This window comes from Durio zibethinus, chromosome 21 (genome assembly GCF_047325235.1).
Source record: "Durio zibethinus cultivar Kanyao isolate XHJ-2024 chromosome 21, ASM4732523v1, whole genome shotgun sequence".
NCBI lineage: Eukaryota > Viridiplantae > Streptophyta > Magnoliopsida > Malvales > Malvaceae > Durio > Durio zibethinus.
Genome location: NC_143182.1, coordinates 1,196,047 through 1,209,544, shown reverse-complemented (window position 1 = coordinate 1,209,544; position 13,498 = coordinate 1,196,047). Strand labels below are relative to the sequence as shown.

The window sequence follows — 13,498 nt, the reverse complement described above, 5'->3', positions numbered from 1 at the left end:
TCCAAAACAAATTTAGATTCCGATTTAGCCATGGCAAAACATGTTAAAGACACCAAAGCTAAATCAAATAAAGTAATGTTTACTTAGACCAATTAATCATTTCTCAAATTTCACCTTTTCTTTTCTTTTAGTATAAAGAAGAATCCTCCTTCTTTCCTCTTTCCTCTGCCAGAAGTTGTCTTCCGTTGGTAATACATTATAATCAAAACTTTGATGCAAATGCCTTTATTGCGTTTCATATAGTTTAATATTGGCAAATATTAAATAGTATTTATCAAATGATTTAGTGGTCAAGAAAACTTTAAAGAAGACATCAAGGCTGTGGTCCTCTCCCTTGTTGAAGGACTCTGCCTCCCTTAAAACCAAAAATATTGACAAATATTTAATAGTATTAATCTTCCTCCACTTTACATGCTTAACTAGGGAAAAAAAAAGGGGAGACATGGTTTTGTTTGATAATTTTAAATAAGATTTGTTGTAGTAATTAGTATTAATTAAAACTTAAAAGTGGTCCGATGTAGTTTTATGTGATGGAGGCCTTCCCTTTTGCTTCAAATATAGAGAATAACTTTGTTAGATAAAATTAATGTTCTTCCCAATTCTACACCCAAGTTCCAAGTTCCAAGTTCCAACTAACTGGATTTTATTACATTAATGGATGCACTTTTCTGAACACAAGTCATTTTCTACTTAGAATTCATTTGGTTACTGTACCATTGAGAGAATATCTCAAACAAAAAAAAGTTTACCATTAAAAGGAGGCTGCATAGTCAGAGGATAGTTTAATTTGCCCACCTTATAATAATAAAAACAACAAATTAAATTTTATATCTCATAATTTTGGAATCGATTTAAATTAATTTGTCTTAACGACGTTAAATATATGTTAATTTTTGTGTACTCTTCAAGTCTATTATCTCATCCGTTTATTTTTATCGAATTTATTTATAGATCGGATAATTTTAAATATAATATAATGATATAATATAAAAATGATTCAAAAATATACTTAAGAAATAGTTTTTGAAATTTTAACAAAAATTGAATAGGAAATTTTAATAAAACAAAAAAAAAAAAAGTTTTATATTTAGTATATCAACATAACAAGTGACAATAATTTTTGTGTATTTATACAAAACAGACACTAAAAAATACACAAATCCACATATTTATTTATTTCCTTTCAAAATCAAATGGGATTTTAATATTATTGCCTAATCAGCAGTGAAGAATATTGACAGACTAGAGAATGAAGGGCCCGAAGAAATTGGTTGTATATGAGGAATTTAAAATTTCAAACCAAATTGTGATCTTTACCAAATCGAATCTGCTTAATTAAATCCCAAGAATTGCGCATTCAGCTTTAAATTTTCAAGTTTCAGCCGGTTCCCAAAATTTCACTATCTTGCCAATGGCGCATCGAAGCTTTGTTTGGTTGTAAATTTGTAAGCAAAAGGAAACCCATGGGAATGGAATTAAGAAATGTAATACTACTATTATTGCATTAGTTGAAAACCATACCATAGTTATACATCACTCCTCTGTATTGGCCCTAATTTCAACCAAAACCATCACAAATTTTACATTAATCTGTACACAAGAAACTATAGTATAAATTATACAACCCATTGCAAAAGCAAAACAGGAAGAATGAAAATTCCCTCAACGATGTAATTACAACATAATGCGAGCAATCTGGTTGTATCTTCTTTCTTCAATTTGTCTTGATTTGATTTCTTCAGCACATCTTAGAGTTCTCTCAATGTGGTATCCTCCTCCAATGCTCACTTCCCTCTCCAAGTGGCAGCAATAGCTCTCGAACACACACACATTTACATGCAATTTGAAACCCATCAAGAATAAAAATTCAAGCTCCAATTTATTCAATTCGTTTGTTTTCAATCCTCCCACTCTTGCAAAATACGAATTTCTGTAATTCCTACTTTAGAGAAAACACCAACAATACTATTAGAATATTGTACATATATATATAATTTCAAGTGAAAACATCAAAATGTAAAAAGGAAAAGTTAAAAGAAGAGAAACAATACTCACATGTCTTCAACATACTTGGAAGCCACCATGATAGTAGTAATGAGAAGCCTATGTACATTTCTTGCACTAATCCGAAACCCAGGATTTGCCTGACAAAACCGATCAATATATACATATGCAACAACATAAACTGAGGGTCCGGCTTTGGTGTATCGGAAGATTCTCTCTAGGTAGGATTGAATTGTCATGTCTGGTGTCTCATGGCAATCAAAAACTCTGCTTCTGAAATCTTTTGTCAATGCCCATTTACAGTTCTTGGCAATCCTTTCATTTCTTGTCATTGTTCTCTCAATAAGAGAAGCAAGAACTGAGATCACCAGTGGGGTGTTTGCATCATTCTGATAGGAATAAGAGTACAGATCGGATCGAAGCTTTCTTGGGGAGATGGTAAGAGAAGATGCGGCCATTTTTGAGAGTTAAAAAACGTTTCTCTGTATGTGGTCACAGAGGAATGTGATTGAGGCTAAAGAAAATGAAAAAGTTTTGACAAGGATTTGCAGAAAGATACTGCTAATAAGCGTGAAATCTGAAGAAAGAAAATGAAGGGGGGACCTTGGCTGTGGGGTATTGAAAAAAATGTGAGGTTTAATGAGGATTTATAGAAAGATGTAGAAGAATAGGACGCGTTTCAGATAAATTGGCTGTGAAAGTGAATAAATAAAGAGAGAAACGACATTGGTTTGGGCCATTTGGAAGGTGGGTGGAAGCCAAGGTAATAATAGTATCATTTTCTTAAAGATTTGAATGTTTCCTCCTCGCAAACCCACGGTACAGACTACAGACAAACCAGCTAAGCTTTCAACATTATAAAAATCACCCAATGCTCTGTATATCTAACCATCCCTTGGGCTCGCCGACAGTGGGTTGAAGAAGGGCAAAGATGGGCATGAAAGAAAAGACCAGAGTCGCTTCCCTGGTCAGGCTTGGACCCACAAAACTGGACGGCATTTATAGTTATGTAGATGTACTTGTACTGGCCTTAAGATTCGTGTCCTGTGAAAATCCAAAACGACTCAGGTCCAAGTGGACTGGTTCTCGGTTCCACGTGCAGTAGCTATTTGACTCTTCCAAGTCATCAAATCTTGGATTTCTACTTCTAGTTGTACCACGTGCAATTTTTTGTTTGGTTGATATTTGCAGTCATGAAGCCGGCAATTATTTACTAGATCATGCCTCTTCTTGCGGAGCAGCTGAGATTAGAATCTCAGTCTTGGGTTTTCCTTTTTCCCTCTAGTTTTCTTCATATCTTGCATGTTATTTGAAGCACACCGACACTATATTCGACTTTTATCTTGATGTATTAGGGTTCCTTACCATGAAGATAACGAAAATATGAAGCATTATTTGAGATGTACATCAAAATGATGATATTGATAGTTAGTTGATAAGGAAGTCCTAATATATATGCCAAAATTTCTTATTTATTAGTAGTACCAATTATTACTAGACATTGGCACACTCTGGTGAAAAGAAAATGGTGAAGAAGAAAGAAATATAAATATATATATATATATAGGAATTATACTTTAAAAGAGGAAGAGGAAATTATGAGATGAGTGGCTAGATTTTATCAAAGAAGTTATGTTATTAGTTGGTCATATTTTTCATTAATTTGTGATAAGTCAGGTAGTTTTTTTTTTTTAATACATGTAAAACAAAAAATTTATACCTTATTTGAAATTGTAGTTATTATTTTATTTTTTATTTATTTATAATTTTTACTGAATTTATATCATTTGATATCGTTTGATTCATGATATCAAATTCATTCAAATATTTTAATAATAATACATATATAAATAATATAATAAAGAAAAAAAAAGTACATTTTGTAATTAGGCCAGTGGCCGAAACTTAAAATGATGATTATGATTAATCACCATCGATTAGATTCTCATCATCAAGTAGAAAAAAATAAAGTAAAGAAACAAAATGATTAAAGTTAATATCAAATGATATCCCTATGCGCTGTAAATCGAACATTGCATATTGTTATCTTATTTGGAAGTCGCATGATTATCCAGTCTTGCAATGTGGGTAAAAAGTCGAGAACCGTATCATTTTTAACCGGACGTACACATAAAAAATATATACAAAAATGTATATATAATTATTTTAGGATAAAATTTTTAAAAAATTAAAAAATTAGAAGATCTTTTATTAAATAAAAAAGTTTGTGAGAAAAAAAAATCACATGGGCATATAATATTTTCTTTCCTAATATAAGAAGCAATATCCGGTATGCTAATATTGGTCCACCAGAGAAAATATCTAACCAAAATTTGAGGCTAACTATAAATATCTAACTACTATCAAATTAACCCCTGGACGCTCATTTACCCTTTTTTTTTTCTTTTTGTTGTTATTGAAGAAAGATGTATTTATCTCAATGAAATTATGAATTTATATGCTTGAAGTTGGAACCGACACTTCACTGATTCATGCCATTATTAACCCAAACAGTTGAAATAGGCCCAAGATGTACCTTGCTGAAACTACCAAAATTCTGGCTAGAAAATCTTATCTGGGCCAGAATATGTTTGGAAATATATTTCCATTTCTCAATGTGATCCACAGGTTTCGGTGAAATGATGTCCTGATTGAAAATGATTTGGACTACCAGAATCTTTTCGATCGTTGGTTTGGCCACAAAGTTGTCTTCATTGATCTTTCTCAGTGATGGACAAGGGAAAAAGTAGAGTAGCTCAAATCTCATTTGCTTGATTGGAAATGCACAAATCAAAGCTCAAAGGCACTTACTTTAAGATCTGGCAAGGGAACTCAGATTTGAGGGTGAAACCATAAATGAAATTTGTTAAGAAGTTTATCTAAATTGATTTATATGATTATTTAAAAAAAAATAATATTTAATAAATTTAAAATTTAAATCTTAATATATATATATATATATAACTATTTTTTCCATCTTTAAGCTACGATTTTTTTGTCTAAAAAAAAATTACCCTAGTCTGGCTGAGAGAATTTAGTTTTCTAGGCCAGACATACCCATTAGGCCACAAAGATTTGAGCCAACTTTAGCCTCTATTCAAATTAGAAAAAATATATACGGAGAATTTGGGCTTTTTTTGCAAAACAAGAAACATCTTGCCAGGATCATATGTTCACAACAAATGGAGGATCAAGGCCCAGGATCAAGTCTCGGTCTGCAAGGCCTGATGTCAGTGATTGTGTAACAAAAATGAACGTGATCCATATGTCACGTAGGATACATTCTTCCAACCCACGAGATTTCTTTTGGATGAAATAAGGTACAATAGCCATGCAAAACCCTTTTCAACAAGCCCTTTTAATAATGACCAACTCTGTTGGGATCATCAGTTAAAAAATGGTCCAACGACATCCCCTGACATTTACGTGCTTTCAATGCTTCATGGTTGGGTCCAGTACTTGAATTTTACAAGGCCTGTTTACCATACAAAAAGTTGAAACATTTTTGACGTGTGATAATTTTTTGCACTAAAGACGTATTCAAAAAGATCATTAAGAAATTTTTTTTTATATTTAAAATTATCATAGATTAAATTCTTATTACTATAATTAAAAATTCAACATCATATCAAAAAATCAAATTATCATTATTTATTTTGTAGTAATATTTCTTAGCCACCATGAATGCTAGAAAAGCAATGAGAATGGAACCAGTTTGGAATTAGCGCAAATTTGTGCATTCGAAGCAAAGTTGTAACATTCTCTAAGTGGGGAAAAAAGGCAAAAAATGATTCATATGGAGAAATCATGTTCTTTTGCTTTCAAGTTTCAAGATGCTAAGATTTCATGAAGGATACGATTCTTCCTTCCATTACATCTATATCACTTTTTGGACCTTTTTCTTTTTCCTTTTCGTGGGAAAAGGATTTAAGTCACTCAAGGATGATATAGAATCTTTCTATTCAAGGCCTAGCATCTGGTTTCTTACCTTCAGGTTGACCCAACTCACTTTTCTCCTTCTGCCATCCTCTATGAGGCCCAATAAGCTTTTCATGTCATAACCATCCAAAAAAAATAATAAAATTTTTTTAACACTGATTATTTCATTTAATCATTTTTAGTATATGCTATCAAATAAATTTAAACTTTAAACTTCAATACTTAAAACCTTTTTCCTTAAATTGTGACTTTCTTTATAAAAAAAAATAGTAAAATTTTTCTATGAGATAAAAATATTAGATTATAAATAATTTTCTCTTATTTCATAAATTTTAATTGGAACTCATATAAAAAAAAAAAAAAAACCTCAATAATACGTAAAAAATAGTTTTGATGCGACGAAATTAAAAAAAAAAATGTAACAATTTTTTTGGGAATTTAATTGTCCACTCGCAACATTAATCTTCTAAAATAGGGCAAGAAATAAACAAAGAGTATGATATGATGAGTGATAAATTCAAGAATAATTTATTTTAGGTGGGAAAGAGGGTTAAGATTTTCAACACAAAAGCATGTGGTGATCTCATTGTCCAAGCGTTTCATTTTCCAATCATACACAACTCTTATCTATCTTTTAAATACGATGTGGATGCTGCTGTCTATCACAACAGCTAAATGCGAAGGGTCCCTTGTTGAAAACGAGCATAATTTTTTTTTTTTTTTGCAAGAAAGGACAAATTAAATAAAAACAAGAGATCCCATTATTAATCATCTACCATATATATTGTTAATTAATTCTCTTGGTGATTTATCATTGTTAAAGAAATTCTTTAAGGTTCGTAAATATATATTGTTTATTTTAAAGTTGAATCTTTATGTAATTCTTCTTTTTTAAAAAAAATTTGAAAAAGAAAGATTAAAACTTTAATCTTTGAGTAGAAAATTATATATCAATAAACCAAATGCAAACTGAAGTTTGGATCATGTAATCATTGCGTAAAAAGAGAAGATGTATCTCAGAGCTAGCTTATTTTATCTTGCATATATAGATGAACAAAATCCAAACGTCATATTAATTCTTATATCAAATTAAATACTACAGTCTCAAATTAATTTTTAATTATTTTAATGTTCTTCTTGCATGTAGTTATGGTTTGAACCAATTGACAGGCTCAAAGAAATGAAGTCGAACCAATTGAGTTTAAGTATAATGATTCCAGCAGAAAAAGCTTGCAGCAGTCCGGATAACTTTTGTGAGGATTTGGTGCACTAGGAAGTCTGATCATGGACTCCAAAATAAAGGGAAAATGTGAAAAGCAAAATCAAAGGAAAAAAAAAAAGAAAATATTTCTACTGTCGGCTTTAAAATTGGCATTTCTCATGATTTTGTCCAAAAGTCCAAAGTCATTCATAATGTGGCAAAATGATAATTTGTGTGGAACCCATTAGAACAAACGTGTGGTGATTCCTAATTGCAAGTTGACAGACGAGCATCCAATCATTTAAATGTTCATCTTTTATGAACATTACACGTTTGCTGACTCCCCAAGGCATTGGAATTGACAACAATTCAGATATTGATTATGGAATCCACCATTAAATTACAGTATAGGTAGACAAGCCGATGATCAAGTTTGGGTTTCTACCACTAATGGCATCTACGACGGCAATGCCCTATTTGAAACAGATTTAATTTTGATTTGCAGACTTAATTTTTTATAAAAGATATCCAAATCTGAAAACAAAAACAACAAATTTATACTCAATTGATCCGTCATTTAGCTCACAAACGCGAGCTCCAATTAAGCAAATGCTGTATCTTCTCAAAGGATGAAGCATTAGATCACTTTTCACAATCAATGCGCAAAAAAACATCTGAAGGTTTGACTTTAGATTAGTTGATTGATACTTTGACAGATGAAATTTTACACTAAATACAAGATCGAAGAAAGGGGAAGATTCGGAGATCTTCGCTCATTGGAGCCACGATATATATTACAAATTCAAAGAGAATGATTTGCAACAAACTCACCACCCACACCACATGCTTGTAATTAAGAAATAAATAATTACATGAACTAGATCGTACCAAAACCTGTGAAAGTGCAAGAATTAAAACCCAAGTTCATGTTTTTGAATATAAAAACTTAGCTTAGCTCTTCGAACTAGAAGCTGGTGGTTGTTGCATCTGCTGATACAAGGCGGCTATTCGGCTGTACACATCCATAGTCATCGGCTGCAACAAGTTTGTTATTAATCAAACAGCCTATATTGATATCTTACATCCACCTAGATTATTTGATGATTCATCCTAATAAGCAAAATTTCAAATGTAAATATAGTATATCCCTATCATATGCCAGCTGGTTGATGAGAAACTGAAGGTTGCCACTTTTTGTCCTTAATGAGACATAGTAACCACTGATAAGTAACTGAATTTAATATGATTTGACTAGTTATTAGTTAATGACCTGATTGATACACTGCAAAACTTATTAATCCAGTAGTTCAACATTGAGATCAACCTGCTAGAGCCTAAGTGGAACCGTCAATCAATTACTATAGCGGCAAGATATTTTTAACACGATAGAAAACAAATGCTACCTGTGATTGGCAAGCCAGGAATGTGGAAAGAGGGTCTGGCATTAGAGCTGCTGAGGCAGCTTGTAACCGGTCGCCAGAGCCATCCCAAGAAGTCATAGTCATGAAAGGATTAGGCAGAACTGCAGAGATACCGTTGATGTTAGGCCGGCCAATGGTGTTCATGTCCATGACACCCATGCCCATGCCCATGCCCATCCCCATCCCCATCCCCATTCCCATTCCCATTCCCATCATCCCCATCATTGACATTTGGAGTTGCTGTTGCATTGTCATCGGCAACATCATTGGTGGCAAGTTCATCCTACTCATCATTTGAACTTGTGCTTGTAGATGTTTCAGATATTCAATAACTTCGTCTAACATTGAAGCTTTATCAGTCTGTAATGAAATAAAATTAATTTATCATTAACTTAGACGTATAAAACAACAAAATCTCTATAGTTTTGAATTTTTACTTTGTAAAATATCGAGAAATTTCCTCGAGAAAGGGTCATTCTCTGAAACTGCCAAACATGCAAAGCATACCCTGCTAACTATGTTTATTGGAAATCTGTTTTAACTTGCAGTTCTATAATATCATATGGGGCAAAAAATGAAGTTGAGGTGCTTGTGAACACAAATGTGAGGGTTTTGCAGTTTAGCCGTGAAACTTGATTCAGTAGGACTCGAAACCATTTGAAATTTTCAATATTTTCATGTTTGCAATGCTCTTTTTAAAACCGAAATGTAGCATCAATCAAAAGATGAACACGAACCAACCCTCAGCATCACATAATTTACTCATAGCTGGAAAAGTTAAAATCAGTAGCTGTTTAGTTAAGGGTAGAATGAGTTCAGACAAGGCAGAAGGCTTAGAAGATGTTCATAGGTCAAAGTGAAGACACAAGCCCTTAGGGTAACTGTCTGTACCACAAAGTTCTTCAACTCCTTTCATTTTATGTATAATCAGAGTCTGAGAAAAACCAAATATCTCCAAACCGTAACATTATGGTGTTACTCTGTTTAGTATTGCATGCATGACCGACTTACCAAAGCGTGTACACCAACGTTCCTTGCAGTTGTTATAGATTAGAATCATGGCAGTGACAGATTTCAGAGATGTCCAAGAGCAACAGGGGCCTACCATGAAAAGGGTCATTGTGTGGTTGCAGGTGATTGTCTGCACACCTGTCAACCTTCTGTCAAGTTGTCCCCATGGCAAATTAGTTAATTGTGTGGCCTGGGAAACAGTCCCGAAATACCCACAACCATTTGAACTGAAAAATTGATTTGGACCACATTTATATCGTTCTATGTCGGCAATTTATCTAATGAAGACTAATCTAGGAAGCTAGGATCTCCTAATCATGTGAAGTAATGTTGAATATATTAATAGTTTCTTACATTCTCTTGCTATCTCTCAGATTTACTTTTTCTGACTACGATTCATAAATAACTAGTGGCACATAAATGCTCTATAAAATATGAATACCATCTAAATCAAGCGACCAACACAAGGATCAAATCCAAGATATCTTCACCTTTGTATCTAAATCTCATATAAGCCATGCCAGCTATTCTTTTAGCGCCTTTAAGAGTAAGAGAGAGCAGGCTGAAAGTACAAGCTCAAAGAGAGTTTAAAAGTGAAAAGATGCTAAAGAGGATAGTACGTCAGGATATATACGATATGTTTAATTTAAGAGATTGGCATGAACGACATGACACGACACGACACGAATAGTTTTATCCTATATGAGTGGATCAACTTGTTCCAAGTTTGAACGTCAAGATAGCATTTATTAAAGGAACCGAAAAAGTACGGGGAAAGTTAATAGTTTATTTTATTTTATTTGATAAATCAATGAAAAAAAAAACTCAAAAACTATCTTGTCGAGGATAAGGAAGAACTAAAATATACAGTGAAACCTCCACCCTTACTTTATTAAGAATGACTTTTGGTAGAAAGATACTGTGTAAAGTTATGAGTAGACAGTATAAAAAATGTTGTTCCTTCATGTCAACACGTGAAGTACTGTGATGAGAGGTTCATATCACTTCAGATATGGAAATTTGTGAAAAAATAACAAGACATCAACATTGAGATGATCCTTTCAACTACCGTACTCGAATTCATTTCACCACTGCCAAAAGTACTTTTCGTAATTAATACTACCACATAAAAAAAGCTGAGTTAAAAATTTCGTACCTTGCTAGAATTGGGTACCAATTTCTGTAACGTCTTTATCCTTTGGTTTATCTTATCTCTTCTTTTCTGGAAAAACTCAAAATCAACAAAAAAAGTAAGTACTTTCTACAAAGAAGAAAAATAAAATACCAATACTACCAACCGAGTATTTAGTTATTTATTCAGAACATTTGAAACAAGTCAAATTCCATTCGACTGATGAATGAGTCTTCACTTTCGCCATTGGTCTGATCGAATCCAATCCAGTCATTTACGATGTCTCATTGATGTAAACAATTACAATAACCATTTTATTAATCAAATTATGTGCTAATATTCAGTCATGAACAATTATATTGGATTATTATTTTTATTCTTTTTAATTCCTTTTCAAGACAGAGAAGGAGATCATACACGTTCAGACTGGTTATGGATGGCAGCAGCCCTGCTCCTTTTAGTTGAAACTGAAGATTTCCCAGTTTCTTTCTTCTTGTATTCCTCACCTATCTCCCTCTTTAACGTAACAGGAAAATCACACAAAAAAAAAACCAAAAGAAAGTATTTTTCAATATTTTTGTAAAAAAGGGAAGATTAAAGTTAAAATCAAAGTACACGCACATGCAATAATAATTGAATAGAACTTTGCCTGGGGTCTACTGTGACAAACAGAGTCACGATCGTCAGCAGTGGTGGCCTTGGTACAAGCTCTTGCAGAACTTGTATTTTCAGGGGAACCAAGGGAAGTCGAAGTAAAACCCACACCCAAATCCTTCTCGTACGTATCAACGGTCACTTGCTGGCTATCCCTTCCAAACGTGGCACTGGCGCTTGCACTTTGTTCCTTGCCGCTCCATTCGGGTGCTGCAGGAACACGCGCCGCCCTTGCGCGTTTCCCAGTGAGGAGTACCTCGTCTTCTTGGGTACCAGCTGCCCCACTACAGGATCCCTCCCTAGTGGAGCTTCCCATTACGCAAGTACCTGCTCCAAGCCTTGATATAGATTCCATCACGTGCGTGGTCCGGTCCTCGGACCTGTTCGAGCAAGGAACCACAGCATCCATAGTCATGGTGGCTGATGACGCCGCCGCTACGGCTGCAGCACGGTGCTGGTCGAACCAGGGTACAAGTTCATCCCCGCCGCCTTCAAGAGAAGCCATACGATATGGAAAGCGTGTTGCCTGGTTCACTATGGACTCCAAAGTGCCATTACCGCGTGGCTTTTCCCAATTGTACTTAGAGGGAGAGGTGGAGTTTAGGGGTTTGGCCCGCACGCATGACTGACCTAAGCTATGCATGGCTAGTTGGCCATTTTCCCATGTTAATTCTGCTACTTCATATTCTAACCTGCAAATTAAACCACAAACATCAACACAAAGAAAAATAGGTAAATTTACAGACACTCGTTATATAGAGAAGAGATGCGTTTTACATAGGAACATCAGGGGCAGTTGAATAGGAGTTGGAACGGAGAGAGTGGTTTGCAGTGACCGGATTGTCGTCGAGATCCCAACTAGGAACGCACTGACTCATTTTAACAGAACTTGCCGTGACTACTAGCAGTGATTGTTGTCTTATAGGAACTAATTTTGCAATCCGTTTTGCTTGAACAATCTTAACGTTTCAGACAAGGGAATATTTTGGGGTCTATTCAGGTTGTTGTTAATGGTACCGAGAAATAAATGCGTTACCAAGCTTTTATTATGGAGATAAGAATCGCAATCAATTGAAGAAAGTAAAGAGAGAAAGAAAGAAGGATTCTGGTCCATATGTATTAAAGGAGAAAATGAGGAAGTGCTTAAAATAACAAAAATTAAATAAAAAGGTACGAAACGATGATGAGTAACTGGGTCACAAGTTATATCCACCAGGAGACAGCCACAGAATCAGAGGCCGAACGAAAGATGGGAAATAAAGGGCCAAGCGGAGACTCCAAATATTGATATCGAGTACATTGAACAGTCAAGTAAGAATGCGGGACCCCTTCATGCTGGAAACGGAGGCGATTGTAAAAGCTATTCACCCAAACCGCCCGTGTGAGAACTGTAATGTATAACTCATCAATTGTACACTGTAACTCTGATACAAAGGACTAACCAGATGAAGCCTAGTGAGTATCACTGCCACGGGCAAAAGCTCTACAGCATTCAGAATTCAGAAAACATCTCCTCACACCGAATTTCTACTTACATTAAAAGACTGGCCTTTCCCCCGCACTCTAGTTTAATCCGTAGCTCTTATTATTACTAGTTTTCTTATAATCTTACGGGGTCCATACAGCCCAAAATAGGGGAAGAAGTGAAGCTTGAAATGTTGTTGCAGGACAAAACATGTCAGTTTAAACTGCAAAGTTGGTTAACTATCTAACTATTTGATGTGTAGAGTTTTCCAAGTATTTGTGAAACATATATTTAAAGATTTGTGGTGGTTTACCCAGCCACGTCAATGTATTCTGGTCACCGATTGACTCGCATTGCATCCATAAAATGGATTCATTTTTAAAGATTAAATAAAAATATTAAAATTTTATTCTGGTGTATGAAACGAATGAATTAAATTAATATAAAACTTGTTTTTTTCAAAATCACCGGTTAAGGGGGACAGGAATTAAATCTAATAAAATATCTGCATTTTAGCAAAATGCAAGGGAAAATAATGGTCCAGAGATGCCGATGGTGGGGCTCCAGTGAGGCCTGATTCATTATTTCCATGACATTTACCAGCCCAATGCCTTGAAATTGCATGGATATTCAGGGGTCCAAACGTTAATCATATGGGAGAGCAAACCGCC

The 13,498-nt window shown here is 34.2% G+C and overlaps 2 protein-coding genes across 4 annotated transcripts; both read right to left on the bottom strand.

Annotated features, from left to right (window-relative positions):
• Positions 1–1,379: 1,379 nt before the first annotated feature.
• On the bottom strand, positions 1,380–2,808 carry LOC111305897 (cyclin-U2-2-like). 2 transcript variants are annotated; one of them, XM_089750455.1, is made up of 2 exons: positions 2,056–2,808; positions 1,380–1,942 (listed from the first exon to the last, which is right to left on the bottom strand). In XM_089750455.1, the coding sequence occupies exons 1-2, from the start codon at positions 2,460–2,462 to the stop codon at positions 1,675–1,677; spliced, it is 675 nt and encodes a 224-aa protein (XP_089606581.1). In that variant the 5' UTR covers positions 2,463–2,808; the 3' UTR covers positions 1,380–1,674. The 2 variants fall into 2 exon arrangements, with proteins under 2 accessions (XP_089606581.1, XP_022759496.2); XM_022903761.2 differs by having other exon boundaries at positions 1,399–1,939; positions 2,056–2,474.
• A 4,995-nt stretch (positions 2,809–7,803) lies between these two features.
• LOC111304583 (transcription factor UNE10-like) lies at positions 7,804–13,082 on the bottom strand. 2 transcript variants are annotated; one of them, XM_022901250.2, is made up of 6 exons: positions 12,140–13,082; positions 11,358–12,054; positions 11,126–11,224; positions 10,733–10,798; positions 8,548–8,925; positions 7,804–8,179 (listed from the first exon to the last, which is right to left on the bottom strand). In XM_022901250.2, the coding sequence occupies exons 1-6, from the start codon at positions 12,238–12,240 to the stop codon at positions 8,096–8,098; spliced, it is 1,425 nt and encodes a 474-aa protein (XP_022756985.1). In that variant the 5' UTR covers positions 12,241–13,082; the 3' UTR covers positions 7,804–8,095. The 2 variants fall into 2 exon arrangements, with proteins under 2 accessions (XP_022756985.1, XP_089606787.1); XM_089750661.1 differs by having other exon boundaries at positions 11,126–11,269; positions 11,316–12,054; positions 12,140–12,271.
• Between the last annotated feature and the right edge of the window lie 416 nt (positions 13,083–13,498).

Excerpts from the sequence above, each read along its gene's own strand:
- LOC111305897 (XM_089750455.1), bottom strand. The coding sequence starts at position 2,462 with ATGGCCGCATCTTCTCTTACCATCTCCCCAAGAAAGCTTCGATCCGAT. Across the intron at positions 1,943-2,055 it reads TCCAAGTATGTTGAAGACAT|TAGGAATTACAGAAATTCGT; the intron begins GTGAGTATTGTT and ends TTTTCTCTAAAG.
- LOC111304583 (XM_089750661.1), bottom strand. The coding sequence starts at position 12,240 with ATGAGTCAGTGCGTTCCTAGTTGGGATCTCGACGACAATCCGGTCACT. Across the intron at positions 12,055-12,139 it reads ACTGCCCCTGATGTTCCTAT|GTTAGAATATGAAGTAGCAG; the intron begins GTAAAACGCATC and ends TTTAATTTGCAG. Across the intron at positions 11,270-11,315 it reads TTGCATGTGCGTGTACTTTG|TTTCTTTTGGTTTTTTTTTT; the intron begins ATTTTAACTTTA and ends ATTGAAAAATAC.